The 18969-nt window shown below is 39.4% G+C and overlaps 1 protein-coding gene across 1 annotated transcript in view; it reads left to right on the top strand.

The window, feature by feature from the left end:
• Window positions 1-18969, top strand: part of nell2a (neural EGFL like 2a) — a 90797-nt gene that overhangs the window by 18216 nt on the left and 53612 nt on the right. Inside the window, exons 6-12 of the mRNA XM_031283222.2 lie at window positions 31-103; window positions 1675-1757; window positions 2167-2295; window positions 4344-4446; window positions 7258-7349; window positions 8869-8974; window positions 9426-9554. Of these exons, the coding sequence (XP_031139082.1) occupies window positions 31-103; window positions 1675-1757; window positions 2167-2295; window positions 4344-4446; window positions 7258-7349; window positions 8869-8974; window positions 9426-9554 (715 nt within the window). The remainder of the gene's footprint in view (window positions 1-30; window positions 104-1674; window positions 1758-2166; window positions 2296-4343; window positions 4447-7257; window positions 7350-8868; window positions 8975-9425; window positions 9555-18969) is intronic.

The following is an 18969-nucleotide window of genomic DNA, read 5'->3' on the forward strand; positions in this document are numbered from 1 at the left end:
AATTGTTGGTGTGTGTGTCTGCGTTTGCAGGGAGTGATGCAGGATGTGGAGATCCTGGTTATGCCACAGGGTTACATCTCACAGTGTCCAGATCTGAACAGAAGTGAGTGCAGCCTTTTTACTTAACACATTAAAGAAGCATTTCATTGATTGTTTCATTTAATTTAAATGACTTCTGGTACTTATTTTGCAATTCACTTGATTGCACTGATTTGCTTTTTTATTTAAATTCTTAAAAATACTATATACCCACTGGAGTAAAACTGCTTTAAAACAGCTTAGCAATTGAGAAACAATTTTCCCTCGATAAAACTTAATTTAAGGTTATGTAAATAGTCAACCAATCAGTAAGGGGGATAATTCCCATAGTCTCTCCTGAGGAAGTGTGGAACATACTGTATATCAAACATTAGTGGCAAAGCAATCTTTAATGATTGTATGAATGTTAACGTGTCCACAGTAGGGCTGTGTATTGGCAAAAATCTGGCGATACAATACGTATCACGATACATGGGTCACGATTCAATATATTGCAATATATTTTGATACTGTACATAATGCGATATATTGGGATTTGTTTTAAGTATAATTTTTAAAAAAGACATGATGTTCATAAAAGTCAAAGAAGTTTACTTTAGGTAAACAATTCAGTACACAGAAAATCAAACTGCCAGTTTGGGATTGTGGTTCACAGGTTCATAGTGAGCAAATTTGTATATGCTAAAGTAGGCCAAAGTTCAGCCATAGCTACATTGTTAGCTTCTAGCAAAAAGTCAGCCACTGCTAGGCACTATCAGCAACTCTCAGCATAGCCATCTAGCGGTAGGGGGTTTAAACACAACATAAACGTGAACCACTGTCTTACATGAATATTTTTGAACGTAAAAAAAAATCGATATTGCCTTTTTGAAAATCGATACAGTATTGCAAAATAAAATATCACGATACTCAAGTGTATCGATTTTTTTCTTACACCCCTAGTCCACAGCCTGAAGTTAGTCTGTATGAGGAACCAATCCTAGTCGTTTAAGAAATTAAATCATTTAAAAAAGTTTATTAATTAATCAAAATCTCAGTTCAGCATGACGTTTAGTATGCAATTTTTGACCAAAGATTACTTCCTAGTGCAGTGGCATCCTTTGTCTTATCTGGTGTTATGATGATACTACATCTTTGTAGGTGGCACTATTTTCTTTACCTGTCCCACCATCGTGGCTGCGGCAGACAGGGAAGACACACAAACATCACATGGTTTAAAATGGTTTTCACACTGAGTTTATGTCCCCACGCATCCAAAAGTTGCCAGAGGACACTGCTTACTACAGTTTACTGTAAACGAGGTCCTCTTGCAGAGAAGACACTTCAGAATATGTTTCCAATAATAGAAAGTGAAGAGAGAAATTGCACTGAGCTGTTGACAATGTCAAGTAAATAAATAATAAATAGTTAAATTACATGTTTGTGCTGTAGATGGTTATCCATAACTGATTTTGCCAGGATTTTTGTAATATTGAGTTTTAAATCCTATTTTCTTAAAATCTAAGTTAACATTAGAAAATATTAGTGATATCGCAATTTCTTGAAATAACCACAACTGTCTGAATTTACATCATAATTTACCATAGTTGCAGGTAATTAATATAACAATATGCTATATTGTCTCTTGTATCTCAGCATGCCCAACCTGCAATGATTTCCACGGACTTGTGCAGAAAATCATGGAACTGCAGGATATTCTTGCTAAAACATCCAGCAAGGTAATATGTAATGTAATGTAATATAACATGTCTTAATTTGGCCTTTATTCCCCAAATGTAGCATTATCCTATAAAAGAAACACCATTTTAAAAGAACTGTTACAATGGCAAATTGTGCTTTAGCATACAATATCCACATGTCAGTTTGCTTCTGTCATTAACATACATTGCAACAGGCGGTCAGTGACATCTTAACATTAGACGTTGGCTATTGTTGAAGTCTTTTCTGTTGTGATGCAGAGACTGTGTGTGTAAGTAGGGTTAATGGTGCTTAATGACTTACTTTTGTGATGCCATTGGTTTGCTTTTGAAGCTCTGCTTTCTACATGTGAATATAGACACACAACGAGGTCGACTCTCATCTTCTCTCCTTCTTGCCTTTTGTTTTTTGGGGGGATGGCGAGAGCAGCTGTCCAGGGCGGAGGAGAAGATGAATGGGCTGGATGGCTGCTATTGTGAGAGAACCTGCAGCGTCAAGGGGGTCGTCTACAGGGAGGATGAGGGCTGGACAGATGGCTGCAGGAACTGCACATGCACGGTGGGGTCTCACTCTGTGTGTGTGTGTGTGTGTGTGTGTGTGTGTGTGTGTGTGTGTGTGTGTATACACACTGGGTAAATGGGTGTGTATGTTAGAGTAATAAAGAGCAAGGGAGGGTATTCCATTTTAATTAAGTGTGTGTGTGTGTGTGTGTGTGTGTGTGTGTGTGTGTGTGTGTGTGTGTGTGTGAGAAAGAACACACTGAGTTTGGAATTATATGCTTGTCATACTGCATGTGATTGTGTGGCTGTTGCATGCATGTTTACAGGCATGTATGCATGTCATAAGATAAATAGATATGCGTGTTTGTGTATGTGTGTGCGAATTTGCGTGTGTGTGCCTGAGAGAAAGGGAGAACATGCATTTTTTATCATGTCTGCAACATTGTGTGTTGTATTGTGTCTGTGTGCACGCATAAGTTTTGTGTATGCGAGTGTCTACATTTACACGTTTGTTGCTCCCATTGTAGGTCTTGGCTTTTGTTTCGCTCCCCCTGTTCATCAAGTGTGTGAAGGTGGGGGTGTGTGTGGGTGTGTTTTGGTAGGGTGGAGGTGCAGAGTGCAGGGGCCCCATTGTCGACAGCTTGTATTCTCATTATTTCCTTGCATTAGAGGCGGGTTGCCCCAGTTACCCGAGAAAGCATACTGTATAGAAAACCTCCACAGTAGTCAGGATTAGACACATCAACAACAGTGCTTAGTAATGCTTTATTCTCTCAAGGGTCTACTTTGTGATACATACATACATACAAAGTGTGAATAATTGCCAAAAAGAGAATTAGAAGCGATTGGAGATCTGGGGCTGGCACATCAGCAAACAGATTTCACCCCCGTAGTCTATTCAGCTTTGGAACATAAAACTCATTCCCTGCCACTGAACTCCTCCAACCAGCCAATGAGATGCCTTTGCGCACCGCTACCCAAGATGCAAAAAAAATGGGAAATCACATATCTCTCAGTGCACCACACCTAATTGTTCTTGACAGATGATAATTATCATCAGGGATTTGTTCTGCCCACTCATCCAATGAAATCACTTCATTCGCCAGAAACGGTATGTTGCCATTCCTTGGCTGCAATTAAGGAATTAGATGGGATATGTTCCTTACCTTATGTGCGGCAATTAGCTCTGACCTTTAAAATTCAAAGGTCATGCATTAAGATGTTATCAATTATGTGGATCAGGTTCATAGATGTTGCTGTCACAGAGCTTTCATCCGTGGAAGCAATGTTAATTACAGGCACAACCCGGAGAAAAGGAGATAGCATTAAAGGAATAGGGATTTGTTAAAGTGGGGCATAGAAGAATATAATAGCTTCACTTTCCCATCGGAAAGGGGTGTCTGACGGCAAGGAAAAGCAGTTGAAATATTCTTGATATAGCGTACACTTAAACTGATATAGATTTTTTTAGGTGGCTAAAATACGTTTAAATACATTAATTAGCTTCTGTGTCGGTACTCTGGGGGCGTGCCGGTCGCCATCTACTATAGGTAATAAACTGACTATGGATAAGTACCTCATACAACCCCACTTTAAAAAATCTGAACTAAACTCTTTAAAATATATTAGACATAGGGTTTCTACTGTTTTAAAGATTAAGCATACCCTTGATTTCTGCCAGAATCCTCCCTACCAGCATATTAACAAAATGCAACAGATTGGGGGATAAGTAGGAGGCCTAGTCACACCAACATTTATAATGCTTAAATTTAAATGCTGAGAAAAAAAGAAAAGAAATTTCTCTTATGTTTGGCATTTTTGTTTAGAAAACGTGTCTCCTTTACATTTTGTGTCCACTAGACAGTGCATTTATTTTTCAGTTGTAATGTCTTGGTTAGTAATGTACATATAATTGGTCACAATTCTGTAGTTACTAATTTTAAGGGATCTTTGTCAAAAATATTTGTCTATAAAAATGAGAATATCTGCAGAAGTATTTCTTTTCTTACTGATGTAACATCTATTAATATCAGCCTGAAAAACCCAGTATTCGTTGGCCTATAGTCACTCTTTAAACAACGTGTTGTGTTTCTCTCTCTTCACCAGAATGGCACGGTGCAATGTGAGGCCATCTCCTGCCCTCCTCCTCAGTGCCCGGCAGGCACAGCGCCTGCCTACGTAAAGGGTGCCTGCTGCAAGGAATGCCAGCGTGAGTGGAGTACCCTTAACCTCGTCACCCCACAATTGCGCACAAACACGCACACACAACAGCAAAACAACCTCCAACACCAGATTTAGAGCACACATCACACCTCCACAAGGGCTGCCTGACAATTGACCAGGGCTCTGCTGTGTGTTGCTAAGCTACCTCCTAACATGCCTCTTGAGATGAGTCCGTCCTTTTGCATATACATGGACCTATCAATTATTCACTAGCTGGCTTCAAAACACAGATGGCCACCAGTCACACAGACATGAGCCAGTAAATCTGGGATCGCTGCATGTGATGTAAAGTACTTCCTATTTATGGCAGACATGTGAGAAAGTGAAGACGACAGGAATGTCAAATGCCTAAAATGATGCACACTCTCATTGACGATAGTGTCTTCTTAAATGCCCATTTTTTTAAACTTTTGAGCACTAATACGTTCTTGCATAAAAATTCAGTTTCATCACATATTCTACATACAGGGTCTGTTTTTTTCCATAAGACTCTGAGTTCAGCAATGAACTCTTATTAGCCTCCTCACTGCAGCACTCTGCATCTAATATTCACTCAATTCCCCTCTCAATAAAAATGGATTTCAGAGGATATTAGCTTTTCTCACCCCATCATTCTTCTGGTGTTAACCCAAATGAAACTTAAAGAAATGTGATGGATTTCTGCTTTTAAAAGGCGAAAAGAGCTGCCTGTCAGAGTATAGAACAAAAGAACTAATTAGCTTAATTCAGTATTAATAAGAGTGTCATCACCTGTGACTTATTGAAGATTACAGACCATATGAATGGTACTTTGCGTATGTAGAATATTTCTTTGGAGATCTCACTCCACATCTTGTGCAAGCTGACTTCACATGAGAACTTTATCACCAAACACTCCCACACACTGCTGCCGATGCTCTCCTGCTTCCCTTGCAAAGCAAATAATAGACAAGATTTAAGTCTTTATCTGCGAGAAACCATTAGTCTTGGATTCTAATCAGCTTGTGTCTGCATCATTTCCACTGACCCATGGGTCGTGGCTGCAACACAAGGGTTTTAAAGTACGACTCTGAATCTGCTGCTGTGTTACACAAATATAAACACCTAGCTGGTAATCCCCTTAAACTCAACACCCCTGTGCTCACTTATCTCAACGAGGTAGACAAACACACAGCTAATTACGCATGCTCCCGCTTTGGAGAGAAGTGCCGCAAGTTTCCCCACTACAAAGACATGATTCACTCTCCAAATGAAAGCCTTATCTGGCAGCACAAGGCCTTGCAGGGAGGAGTTCTGAGTCCGTTTTTTTTTTTTTTTTTTTTGATGATCTGTCAAGTAGAACGTCAAATGGCTGTTTCGGAAGTCCTTCGCTTTCATGATACACCGCTTTGTGATAGGGCCTGCCCTTCGGTGTCAATCATTTCTCATCCTCATATCAGTCTGAATCTGTCTGACCCCAACTGCCCATCAGACACAAACTTTCTGCCCATCTGATTATTTTTGCACCCCTCCCCACCCCACAGTTAAATGAGACAGATTATCCACAGTGTCGCAGTGTCCCTCTCTACATGTTAATTATTTCATCACTTCCTTAGTTGCTTAATTGGGTTTGATAAGCTTGATTTGTTTGATTCATTTTACCTGAGGACTTAAAAAAGAAGCTGTAAATAATCAGGACAGATTGTATCATACATGTAAAATAGGACTGGTAGATAAGAGCCTTAGTGTTCCGCCCAATGTTCATGTCCACAACCAAGTATAGAAAATGTAGATTTGGGTTAAATATGAATATATTCTGCAAGGGGATAAAAATGTGTGTAATTTATACGATGAGAAGTTGCTTACTAAATAGCTTGAGAAAATGTATAAATGAGAATTGATTAACAATCAATTCAACAACAGATTGAACTCACATAATATATAATAATCCTAAACATCCTACAGCAATATGCATCTTTACATGCATTAAGTCGCAAACATCTTTGGAGGGGTTATTTCATGTGCTGCATTCACGTGCATTTAACCAAAAAAGAAAATACAGCTTATAATGTTAAATATGATATTAATGAAATGTCTTTTCAAGGGAGCAATTTGCTTTTATGTGCATTTTGTAGATTGGTAGAGAGTGCACTCCAGGAAAAATACTTCCTGAGTTTTCGTCTCAACAATTTAAATCTCCATGAGCATTATTTTTTTACTATTATCAAGTGTGCTTTGTTTTCCATCTTATTTTGCAATGATTGTGGCGTTCCGATTATCGGCCCTGGCGGATTATCGGGACGTTTTTTGGCAGTTTGCAGATTATCTGTATCGGCGTTTTGTTTGCCTGATCACCGATAAAGTTAATTCATTAAAAAGTGCACTACTCCGCTACAGCTCTGTCTGTCCCTCTGCTTTAGTTTCACTCACCACTGAGTCTGACTTAATGTCCCGCCCACAACACTATCCAACTATTTTTTACTGTGCATTATGTTGAAAGTTTCTAATTTATTAAATAATTGCTTAAAGCATTTAAACAAAGTTTTGTGTTGGAGTTTGTAACATTCGAAAATCTTAATTTTGACTTAAATATTTTCATTTTCACTGTAAATGCAGATCAGTTCCAAATATCGGTTATCGGTTTCATTATCTACTAATAATCGGTATTGGCCTTAAAAAAACAGTATTGGTTGATCCCTAATGTAAAGCACTGCTGCATTTCTTATACGAATGGTGCTATACAAACAAAGTTATTATTATTAAGTTATTATGTTTATTGTTGATGTGTTTGTGTGTTTATTTGTGTGTATGCTGATGGTACTTCTGTGTCTACTACCAGCTGTCTGCCTGTTTGGTGGAAGGGAGCTGGTGGAGGGTGATCAGAAGGCTGTACTCGACTCCTCTGGCAGGTGCCTGCTGTTTGAATGCAGGGTAAGTCATGTCAACACACATACACCTAGAGATAAAAAAAAACAAACACACTTTTCATATACTTATATATTCAAAATGATGTTATCAACCCTCTGCAAGAAGAGACAATAACTCATGTAACAAGTACTGAAGTACTTCAGCTCTAATAATTTCCATGTAGCGGTGCATGACAGCTCACTAAATACTGATTCCACAGCTACCTTGGCCCAACCTGAGAGGATAAATCAAACCTCATTTCATTGATCTGGCCTATCAGCGTTTTCTTTGTGATGTAAAGAAATTGGCCAAATCCCTCTAATTAGGTTTACATTTGCAGGCCAGAGCAGTGCACCTGTCAATCATAGGACGCCTCAGCCATTCTTCAGTACCAATCATCAGATACCACAGTGGTCCCAAATGAATATCCATTTCCCAATTATTCAGAGTTATTTGCTTTTGTCTGCTTGACGCACCAGATGGGTGGGTCGCTTACTTTTGGGAGTAATTCACTTGATGACATTATGCCAGGCAGGCCCAATCAATCACAGAAAAGTGATTTGAAGTTTTTAATCACCCAACTCTATCGTATCAACCAGCTCCTCCATAAATTCTGCAAAGCTCCATTAGAATCTGCAGCTTCAGACAGCTGTCTGGCTTGCTTGCCCACACCTGGCCCATCTGTACTCCCAGTTAACTGACTGGCAGTCCCAGGCAGATCAAAGAAATGGGGACGGGGAGTGCTGTCAGTCAGCCTACTGTTGCAGACTCCTGCAGGCTTCCCCTGACAGCTGCTTGTCACGTCTCTGATCTTCTGTCTGCCTGCTGGCTGTGGGGGGGTGTGTAAGTTTTGGGTATTGGGTGGCAAGAAGTAGACGGTACGGCTTGTTTAGAAAGTTGTTTGGGGACTTTTAGGGAAAGTTTGTTCCAGAATTTCACATAAGCATACTCTGTGTACCGTATGTACAAGTCGAGGACATGACACTTCATGGACCTGTAGACAGACAGGCTTAGAATGATCCTTAAGTAAAATATGTGTGCACTATAAACGTGTAGATAGAAAGAGCTTTTTGTCTTTGTCCAACTGTGTCTAGCGTTAATGACTCTAAATTAGCATCAGTCAGAGGGACAAGTATGAGATTATTAGAGAGACCTGCCAAAGGCATGCTGGGAAAAGGAACACCCTAATCAGGTTTTACACTCTGACTAAACACACATGCAGGGATAATCCAAAAGATTGATTCACTGTTTGTATAATAAAGATGCATCATGACTCATGATGTAAAGCCTTGAGGATAACAGGAGGAGAGGATAAGGCAGCTTTTATTTCCTTCCAGAAGTAGTTTGGGAAAAATCTGCTATTGACCAATGAGTAATTGGTTTGTAATGAACACACAGGGGGGAGAGAGAGTGGGAGAGTGAAAGAGGAAACACGTTAGATGAATAATTACCTTCATAATTACCTCCAGCCCCTTAGCAAAGGAAGGGGAGCAGAGTGGACCTAAGAAGTAACTCGTGAGGATTGTTTCTCTGCCAATCACAGGATCGGACCATGCATCGAGTGGTCCCCAGTGAGCCATGTCCAAAACTCAACTGTGCAGAGTCGGAGCAGATCACCTTGAATGACAGATGCTGCAAAGTCTGCAGAGGTATGGTGGAACATGATCATTTTAAGTTGTTAATTTGCCTATTTTACAGTTTTTCTTTTGGCAAAAACTGAAATCAATGGCTGCATGTAAAGTAGCAGATCAATCTAAAACCAGCAATAATACAAATATTTGTAGGAAATTGGCTAAAACGTGTTCATGTTATTATTTGTACTTTTAGCTCGGATCAAACTTATCTCCGGTATCCGTTAAATTATTTTAAGGGGGGTTTTTCCCCCTCAAGATTATGGAGTCAGAAGGTAACAGAAGAAAATATAGCATATTAGTGTCATTTTGTCCAAATATGCCTTGGAAAGAACCCACAGCATGGATGCTCAGAGAAAAGGTTGTAATACTCTGACATAACCTTTCCACTAGCTCTATATGTTTCAAATCACTCCTCTCTTCTTCTCTCCACTGGGTCTCAACCTTTTCCTCTCTGTGCCTCCTGCAGGTCATGACTTCTGCTCAGAGGGCCACAGCTGCGTGGAGCACTCCGACTGTGTGAACCTGGAGGCAGGAGACTGCTGTGTTTGTAAGGATGGCTTCCGTCCACTGCGAGACGATAATGCCTACTGTGAAGGTACGCCATGGCTCTGAATAACAAACTATGACTTTTATCTAAAGTTTATTTGCCCTCTGACAGTAAATGTGTGGCTGTTTTCTGTGATTGTGTCTGGGCTGCATCAAAGGGGTCATGAGAGTAGCCTGTTCTTTGCTTTTTGGTAGGACATGGTAGTTTTAAATCAGTGTTATTTTTACACTGAGGAATTTACAGTTGTCACGGCGCTCTGGTTTCAGCCTGGTTTGATTCAATTTTGTTAAATGAGCTCAAAGATAACGGCATCACAGTAGCAGACACGTGTCCATCCCAAAAGGATTACTTACAAATAGAAAAACATGGTTGACATAACATGGTGCAAAGTGTGGGCGTAAGGGGAGTGAATATACATCCACCTTGAACTCATTTTGTGTATTTATGAGTTTTTTTCTTTAGACGTGCCCATATAACCACAAACAACACCTTGCCTTGACCTTAAAGGATAATACAAGTGTTATTTTTCGTTGATGCTAGTTATTTTGTTACAGTGTTGTCAGTAAGCATAGTAGGAGATGTGACGGCCTATTTTCCACCTTTCAGAAGAATTTGTTTTCTGCTATTCATTCTGGAACCTTATAAAACTAACTTCCATGGCCTTGCTTCAGGCCAGAGGTAGATAATTCGGCACAATAAATACATTTTTAGTTATAGTTCTTTCTTTTTGGGGTTTTTATTTCAATCAACATGTCACATTACTCTCTGCTGACTGACACCTCAAAGAATTCCCTCAAAAAACGTTGTCACTTGAGTGCCGTGTTTTTATAAATGGAAATGGAAATAATGCATGTTAAAAAAAATGGAAATACAGACAAAGTGAATTGCAAAATAATGTGGACATTTGCTAAATACCCACGAAAACACTTAGTTGAATTCATGCTTTTATCACATAATCCTTGTGTGATGGGAGGCTGTAATCCCCTCATTATTTGTGTCCACAAAACACAATAACTGCTTGTCATAATGCTTTTTGAGAGACTAATGTTTGTCTTCTCAGTCAGTTGATCAATTTGTGATATAAAAACCTGCTCACGGTCTGTACGTTTGCATGAATTTAGTATCAATCTGCGTCGGGGGTGGGGAGTTATTATGTTCATCTATCGTCAGCCATGTATCATCAGTGATGATGAGTCATCATTCATTACTGATTGCACATTAATTCTCAGATGTCTCCAAACCATGTTGCACTTTAAAGTATGACACTCTTATAAAAACAGACAATGTTTTACTTGATTGCCTTTTGAATGTCCCACGCTATACGATTGAAAAACATGCTCTATACCTCATTGAGCAGGTCATTTCATGTTAATGGTGAAGCTACAGTATAAAAAAACCTACTTAGATTTCAAACGTTCAGACACTAAATTGACGGTGCTTTGGCGGAATTTCTCCTCACATCATGAGTGAATTATACCGGATGCATCGTTAAAAAAATTATGACTTTATCATCTCCAATGCTATCCTGCATTTAATATGTAGTAAACATCATGTCATAACTGCTACCCCTGTGCATCTCTGGTATTAATGAGCAAACATGGCATCAAAGTATTTCAGATTCTTCTGCATATGACCTTACAGTAACAGCTGCCCTGTCAATATGCAGCCTTCTTGATCTGCCTTCTGCATTATGTGTGCATTTTTTAGAGCATCTGTTTGTGAGTACATGTCTTGGCCTATTTTTTTTATCTACAGTCCACACACACCCTGTAATTATATTTTCTTTCACCTTCATCAAGATGAGGCTTAAGTGTCAATCAAGCCACAGAGCTATTTCTTACTGTAAAAGGACGCTGAATGAAAGAGAAGTCGTTCCCAGCTTCTGCAGATCTCGCATTAATTTACAGATATCAGCAGTTGTATAGGGTAGTTAGGACATCTCAGGGTATCTGCATAATTGAAGATACTATCTGTGTTAAATGAATGGGAAATTATGTTGTTGGTTGTAGGTTTTGATCAAATGGCATATGCTGGCCTCATTTACCATACCAGTGTTATATCATGATCTCTTTGAAAACATCATTCAGACAGTAGTGGGAAGTAATTAACATTTACTCAAGTATGTTGCTAAGGTACAACTCTGAGGCACTTGGAGTTTTTTCTATCCCATGCTAATTTATACTTACTATATGCAGTATACTCCATTGCATTCCAGATGTTGTTCAGATTTAGTTTTTTTCTGAATGACATTTATTTGAGCGCTCTACTAATTACTTTGCAGGTCAAGATTGTACATATAAAACATCTGTTAGAAATGTGCTGCTTTGCCAACAGTATATATAATAGGTAAAATTTGCATCACCTCAACCAACAACTTGAACATGCTGCTTATACTGGTAAGAGGCTACCATGCAATGTGCAAATCTGCTCATCAGGATCTAATCTAATCATTCACGCACATTCGCACATCGATGGCACAGCCATCGGGAGCAATTTAGGGTTTGTACCTTCTATCTACTGTATGTTAATACATCTGTAACATACATACAATAGATCAAATGTGTAATGTGAAAGGGGTTTCTTGTAGTGATGAATGCACAGAGAATCATCATCCCATCCTACAGTTCCCCTCAGATTTAGCTCAGCTCAGAGTGTTTTATTGTCTTTCAGAACATCGTTTAAGTTCACTTTCACCACTTTCATCAACCTGTTTTCATTATTGTTATCAGTGAAAAACCTCTGATAACCAACTGTACACTATTACTTTTAAATGTAGCAACTAACTTGTGAACAAAGTGGAGCATTTAGCAGCTAAGAGCCCAATATTATACTCAGGAGTTGACGGATATGAAAACAGAGCCTAAAGGAGAGTGAATATCAGACATTTATCAGGTGTTCAGAAACACGACTTTAAATGAATTCTAATGTTGCTTAAGAGGAAAATGATGACAAATGATGACAAATATTTGACTCTTATTTGGTCTTGAGTTAAGGCTAGATGTTTGTTCCTCTCACACATTAACATTGTTTTGACCTGAAAATGTGCTGAAAACAACCAGAAAATATTCAAATAGTCTTTTTTTTGCAGATCGGGTGCTATTTCTTTCATCGTAATCACACAATATACAAGGACATTTTAAGAAATTCATTGTTGTAAAAAAAAGAAAAGCATAGAGCAATCCATCCCATTACCAGTGTGAAACTAAGTACAAGCAGACAGACCTGTGCCTCCAACAACAACATTTCAGACCCACAGTATTCATCTCAAGAGCAGCCTGACTCTCGCTTTGAAATTGGATGGCAGTGTTTGTGGTGAGTGTTTGCTTCAGACGCTGAACAGAGAAACCTGAAATTGACTCAATTTGCTGATGGAGTTCATTCAAAAGCAATTGATTTTATGTTTGTCTCTGTAACTTACTTACTATATTATTGTGTGTGTGTGTGTGTGTGTGTGTGTGTATCCTTTCTAAAAAAAAAATTAAAGAACTATCTTGCCAAAATATTGATTTATATAATACACTGTTTTGTGGCTGCTAGATGTACAGAAAGATGAGCTATTGGCTGCTTTTTAGATGACTTTCAATACAGTGGGGCCTGTAAGATGAGATGAGAAGTCCAACTTAGAGGCAATTTTGTAGCATAGAGATCATAAAGCAGATAGAGGCACACAACAACATATGGTTTTATGTACACACACGCTCAATGTTTTTTGGGTCTTGTCAAACATAAAGACAAACATCACAAAGTGCAGAGAGAGATACTAGCTCTTTAAAACATTCCTAGGTCAGGGATGGGCTCAAAATAGCCGATGAGATCATTTCTGTGTAAATTTTTCATAGTAGCAGCAGTAGGGAAAACTCAGGGGGATACTAGCCCTGCCTTTGTGTAAGTCTGTGTGTGTACGTGTGCAGGTGCATGTCTGTGTATGTGTGTGTTTGAGCGCTGAGTTCTCAACAGAAAAAAAAAGCCCAGTTATTTCTCCATCCTATCCTCCCGGTGCGGCCTATTTAGCTACATGCATGTGTGTGTTTAGGACAGAATTAGATAGAGGGGCGAGCACTGGAGAAGTGACAGACTGTGTGATTGTCTTTCAATTGAACAATCAGTATAGTTCAACGTGTTGAGATAATACCATTATTCATCTCAGCATTGTAGATAACTGCAGACAGAGAGACATTTCCCATTGTTGTCTGGTTTTGAAATGCCCTACTTTAAAAAGTCTCTGTCAGGATTGCTCAAAACGAAGGGCTGCTTGGGTGTTTTGTGTTGCATCCCTATGGGAAATGTGAAATACAAAATTCTATCCTTTAAAATCGAGGAAAGAGACAAAATATGCAACAGTTATTTTTCTAACTTACTTTATCAGGGACAGTGCACTTTACTTAAAGTATGATTTATATGCACCACATTTAGACAAATGCATAGCTAGATAGTTTAATAATAACAACATAAACATTAAAGGGCCGGTTCACTCAAATTACAAATAAACATCTTCTAGTATCTTGCCATGTAGATCGTTTTGGTTTGATTTGTCCAGGTTTTGAGGTTTTTCTGCCTCCACAACAATGCAATTGAGGTGTGTGTTCACAGCATTGAAAATGTACATGTACAGGCTGGTTATATGCTGTAATTTTCTCATTTCCAACAAATCCCATGAAAATCCCAAAATATTTATTCTGCCACTCAATACTTCCAGACATCCTGGACTGTCTGTCACATTCAGCTCCAAGCTTATTAGTTCATAATTATGTTTTTTTTCTTTCTTTCTTTCTTTTTTTAAAGATAATTTTTTCGGGCATTTTAGGTCTTTATTTCCATAGGACAGATGAAGACATGAAAGGGGAGAGAGAGAGAGGGGAAAAGACATGCAGCAAAGGGCCGCAGGACGGAGCCGAACCCGCAGCGTCAAGGAGTACCGGCAATTTCCACTGGATGCGGAACGTCTCCGGAACGTCGACGGAGTCATTAGGTTTCCATTAAAGTCAATGTGTGTATTTCCACTGACTGCAGAACGTCTGCGTCCCTACTCCGTCCCAGTTCCGTCAGTCCGCAGCCCTCTGGAGCAGATACGCAGAGCTTCTATTTTTGACGGACAGCGGAGAGCTCCGCAGCAATTCAACACAATTCAGATAGTGCGGGACAGGATGTCGGGCACAGAAACAAAATAAAACATCCGGGTAATTTTCTAAATAAAATACACCGTGCTCACGGCAGGTCAAATTGCATATCCCTGCACTACACCTTGAAAACACAGCTCAGAGTTGTTTCCCCTCTACTCTGGATGGAAACAAACTGTTGTTGGTTTTGTGGTTCTGTTTATAGAAACTACATCCTGTTATATCGCGCGTACATATGTGAATTCGCGAGATCTCGTGGTTGGCTGGCCGCAGCCGTTACGCAACAAATCCGGACCTGGTGGGTATTGACGGACGGCGGAGCACGCAGCCGTTCCGCAGCGGAGCCGGTCCGCAGAGGTTCTGCATCCTATGGAAATCCACGGTAAACCTCTATATATGTGCGCCTGCTCTACCAACTGAGCTAACCCGGCCACGCATAATTATGGTTTTTAAAAACAGATCACAAATATTTCATCTTCATTTAATAAAAGGATCACTAATCTCCTAAAACAGCTGGGCACAGAAGTTTTAAGCAAATATTACTCAAACTGGAGTACATTGTGAATTTGTTGGGGAGATTGATGTACAAACTATAAACAATATAAACTACAGTGCTTGCACACAGAGTGAGGTTTTATCGCCTATAAGCTATGGCTGTGTGTACCAATGTGGTTGCTGCTCCTGTCTTTGAATGTCACAAGGTGGCAGCAGGCTAATTGGCACTGACTGAAGAGCGCGGCCTACTCCAAAACCCAATCACTGCCAGGATGAGCCTCAAGCTCCCCACCTGCTAGGGCCCTGACCCCCCACACACACACACACACACACACACACAGATATAAACCACACACATATACACATGCAAACATATCCACATTTTGGCTGGCTGTGTATGTGTTTATACACACATCACCTCTGTGACCCCGCTGAAATGTCACCCAAAACAGATAATCCCACCGTCCTCCAGTGTAAATAACAGTATCTGAGCACTGCTTAACCAATATCCTTCAAATGCCACATGGAAGAAATCTCCTCTCTACTCCTTTTCCAGATGGGATCACACTTTTAATTCATCGACTGCTATGTACTCAGGTAGAGTTTTCTTCATTTCAAATGTAATCCATAACTGCTGGATGATTCTGCTACACATACTTTGTCATGATTAAGGTGTTGTGGGTTTTGTGTAGAGAAATCCTACATGAGAAAATGCTGAATTAAATGTGATCTTGTCATGACAGTTTGCGTAGCACCTTATTTCAACAACAAGGTAATTCAAAGTGGTTTTACATAAAGGCATTGAGAACACAAGGCGATATAAAAAGACAATATAAAAGATACACAGGATACTAAATTTACGGATTTAAAGCAAGCAAAACAAAATGTTAAAAATGTATCAATAAGCTAAAAAATAATTATTAGGTTAAACGGTAGAATAGAAAGTACAATGCAGTGCAAGATAATGTATAAATATCCCAACGTTTAAAGTAATATGCAGTGGCAAACATGTTTTGAGCCCTGATTTTAAAGAACTGAGTGTTGTATAAAATCAGCCTGTTATAGAGTTTTGATAGCCTTTTGTGCTGCATGTTAGTCATTGTTCAGACCTCTGGCCTACAGGCTGCACTTGGTCACAGATTGACGAGCGATGGATGATGATGCTCCATCGATTTATGCGTGGTGGAAAATCTTTCCCAGTTTAATGAGAGCCATGATGGAGAGCAAAACCCCATTCACCCTGCCATACGTAAACAAGGCAGTTTGGTCTATGAGATGCACCGGGCTTCATTTAAGGCATGCCAAATCGAAATGTGCTAAGTGCATGTTTAATGTGAAATATGGACACACACCCATAAAGCACTTGATGCAGTCATTCATGGGCTGGTAGATGTTTGCATTGATAGGTCCGCAAGTGTTTTCAGTTTGGATGGAACTTGGAACGTGGAAATTATCAGTCTGTCGTATGTTGAAAGTAGGGATTGTGTGCACACATTGACAAACAACCCACTTTCACACACACACACACACACACACACACACACACACACACACACACACACACACACACACACACACACACGCACACACACACACCTCCACCTTTTCCTTATTTGATGTTCATTGTTCTAAGTCAGGTAGCAGGCTAAGTGTTTAGAGTGATTGATCACAGTGTGAATGTCGGGTATTTAGACAATGACTGCGCTCTCAGTATGCAGATTTTCACTCTTGTTGTTTCCTAATGGCATTATTTCCACTCAGTCATCTTAATTAGCTCCTGCTCCTGCTCAAATTGGCAGTGACGTTTTGCACATTTGTTTTTGGGTCTTTTGAGGCTGTTTATTTCAGAGTGATTGTCCAATTTGGTGAGTTGGTGAAAGTGTATCTGTAGTTCATGTTTGGGTAATTGCACAGAAAAGAAATTATGCTACATTTCAAGCAAGCAAAACTTTATTCATAAAGATCATTTCATTCCAGGTGGAAGCATTTAACGTAAGTAAACACATATAACAGACGTTATAGTCTGTAACAGAAGAAGTAGGAAAACAAATTAAGATCAGAAATCGACCATAAGAATTAATAAGACATGTAAATTAAAACCATAAAAAAATTACGAATACATTTTTTAAAATAATAATAATAACAGTTGACCAATAAAAAATAATGAGACATACATTAAACCAATAAAGAAGTGGAAGACTAAAATAAAATAATAATTAAAGGTGGAGTCTGCGATTCTAATCCAATATACTTTTTGTCAAATTCAGCGAATATCTCCTCACAGTCCGCTAGCTGTCCATTCTGTGGATGCACTAAAAAATCCAGTGTTCATACACAACCCTGGCTTTGTAAATGCGAAACTAACAAAGTCTCTCGTTCTGAGCAACAGAGCCAATGTAGCTGTTTCCCCCTGCTTCCAGTTTTTATGCTAAAATAAGCTAAACATCTCCTGTCTGTAGCTTTATATTTACCATACGGACATGTAACTCTCGACAAGAAAGCAAACATGTGTCTCTACCAAAATGTTGTAGTAGTCCTTTAAAGTGCTATTAAAGCCATGTGTATAATATATATAAATATGTATAAATTTTACCTTTGGCTTCCTGCAGTTGTATTATCAAAATACGATTATGAAGACACTAACAAATGGGCTTAAAGCAACATATCTACTGCACTATTTTCACCAATATTGTTTCATTTTCTAAAAACTAATTTCAAAACTTGATACTCCTATAAAACCAAACACATAAACGTTCACCCAACCACAAACTATAGCTCAATATTTGATCCAGTGACACACCTAAAACCAAAAGAGGCATCCTGTAACCTCCTCTGACACCCTTCTCCACTCATGAGGAACCAAGACCAACACTATAGATTATTTGCTGAGTGGGACACTGTTTGGCCATTAGGGACAGCTCTTTGTCTCTCTTCTGACTGCTATATATCTGGCTATTAGGGAACTGGCTACTGAAGAATATCAGACAATGTTTTGGCAACTCTTGTCCCTCTGCCGTTTATTGAAAACCATCTGCTCGAGTAAGTGAGCTAGTTAGGGAAGGGATGGATAGATGAGAAAAAGACAGAATGAAAGAGATAAAGAGAAAAAGAGAGCCCGCTGGTGGAATGGCACAGATTTGGGTGTCTTTGTGGGACATCCAGAGGCAATGCCAGTGTTATCTCCCTACACCCAGACCGTGGACATGGTGTACTGCAGTATGAAACACAGATAGTGAGGACTCTTCTTATTAGGAACAGCATGTTATGCAAGCAGAGAGGGATATGCTGATATTCCCTATTTAAAAAAAGACATACCATTTGCTATTTTACAGCCATGTGTAGAATAGGTAGATTAACAAGTTCATTCTAATAGTGCCCACTTGACTGGCCTCCAGTGGTTTTGATCTTGTGGGACATGGTGTTTATTAAATAGTAGTCCCGCATTGCCAGACCTATCTTCACAGTGCTGTGTCAGCGCTGGATGAGGTCTGGCTCCACAGTTTATCTATACTGGGATTGGGGGAAAAATGCTCTGGCTTGTTTGTATTTCTTCCAATCACAACCGTCCTGGGCGGTGCTAAGCCTCGGATGCAGCAACGGTGCCATTGCAAATTAGATAGTGGAGATAGCGGAAGGGGAGGGACACGTGCTGTCAGGATTTATCCGAACAATGCACATCAGTTGACCCAGACTATTTAAAGAGTAACTCCACTAAATTATGTCTTGTTCTATTTGTGATGTTTTGTTGTGCATGGATGAAGAGTATATGCTACCTTAGTGACAGCTCATAAAGATCCAATGAGAGGAAGAAAGAAAATAAGAACTAAAAAACTTCCCTCTTTATGCATAAC

Source organism: Sander lucioperca, chromosome 7, assembly GCF_008315115.2.
Source record: "Sander lucioperca isolate FBNREF2018 chromosome 7, SLUC_FBN_1.2, whole genome shotgun sequence".
Taxonomy (NCBI): domain Eukaryota; kingdom Metazoa; phylum Chordata; class Actinopteri; order Perciformes; family Percidae; genus Sander; species Sander lucioperca.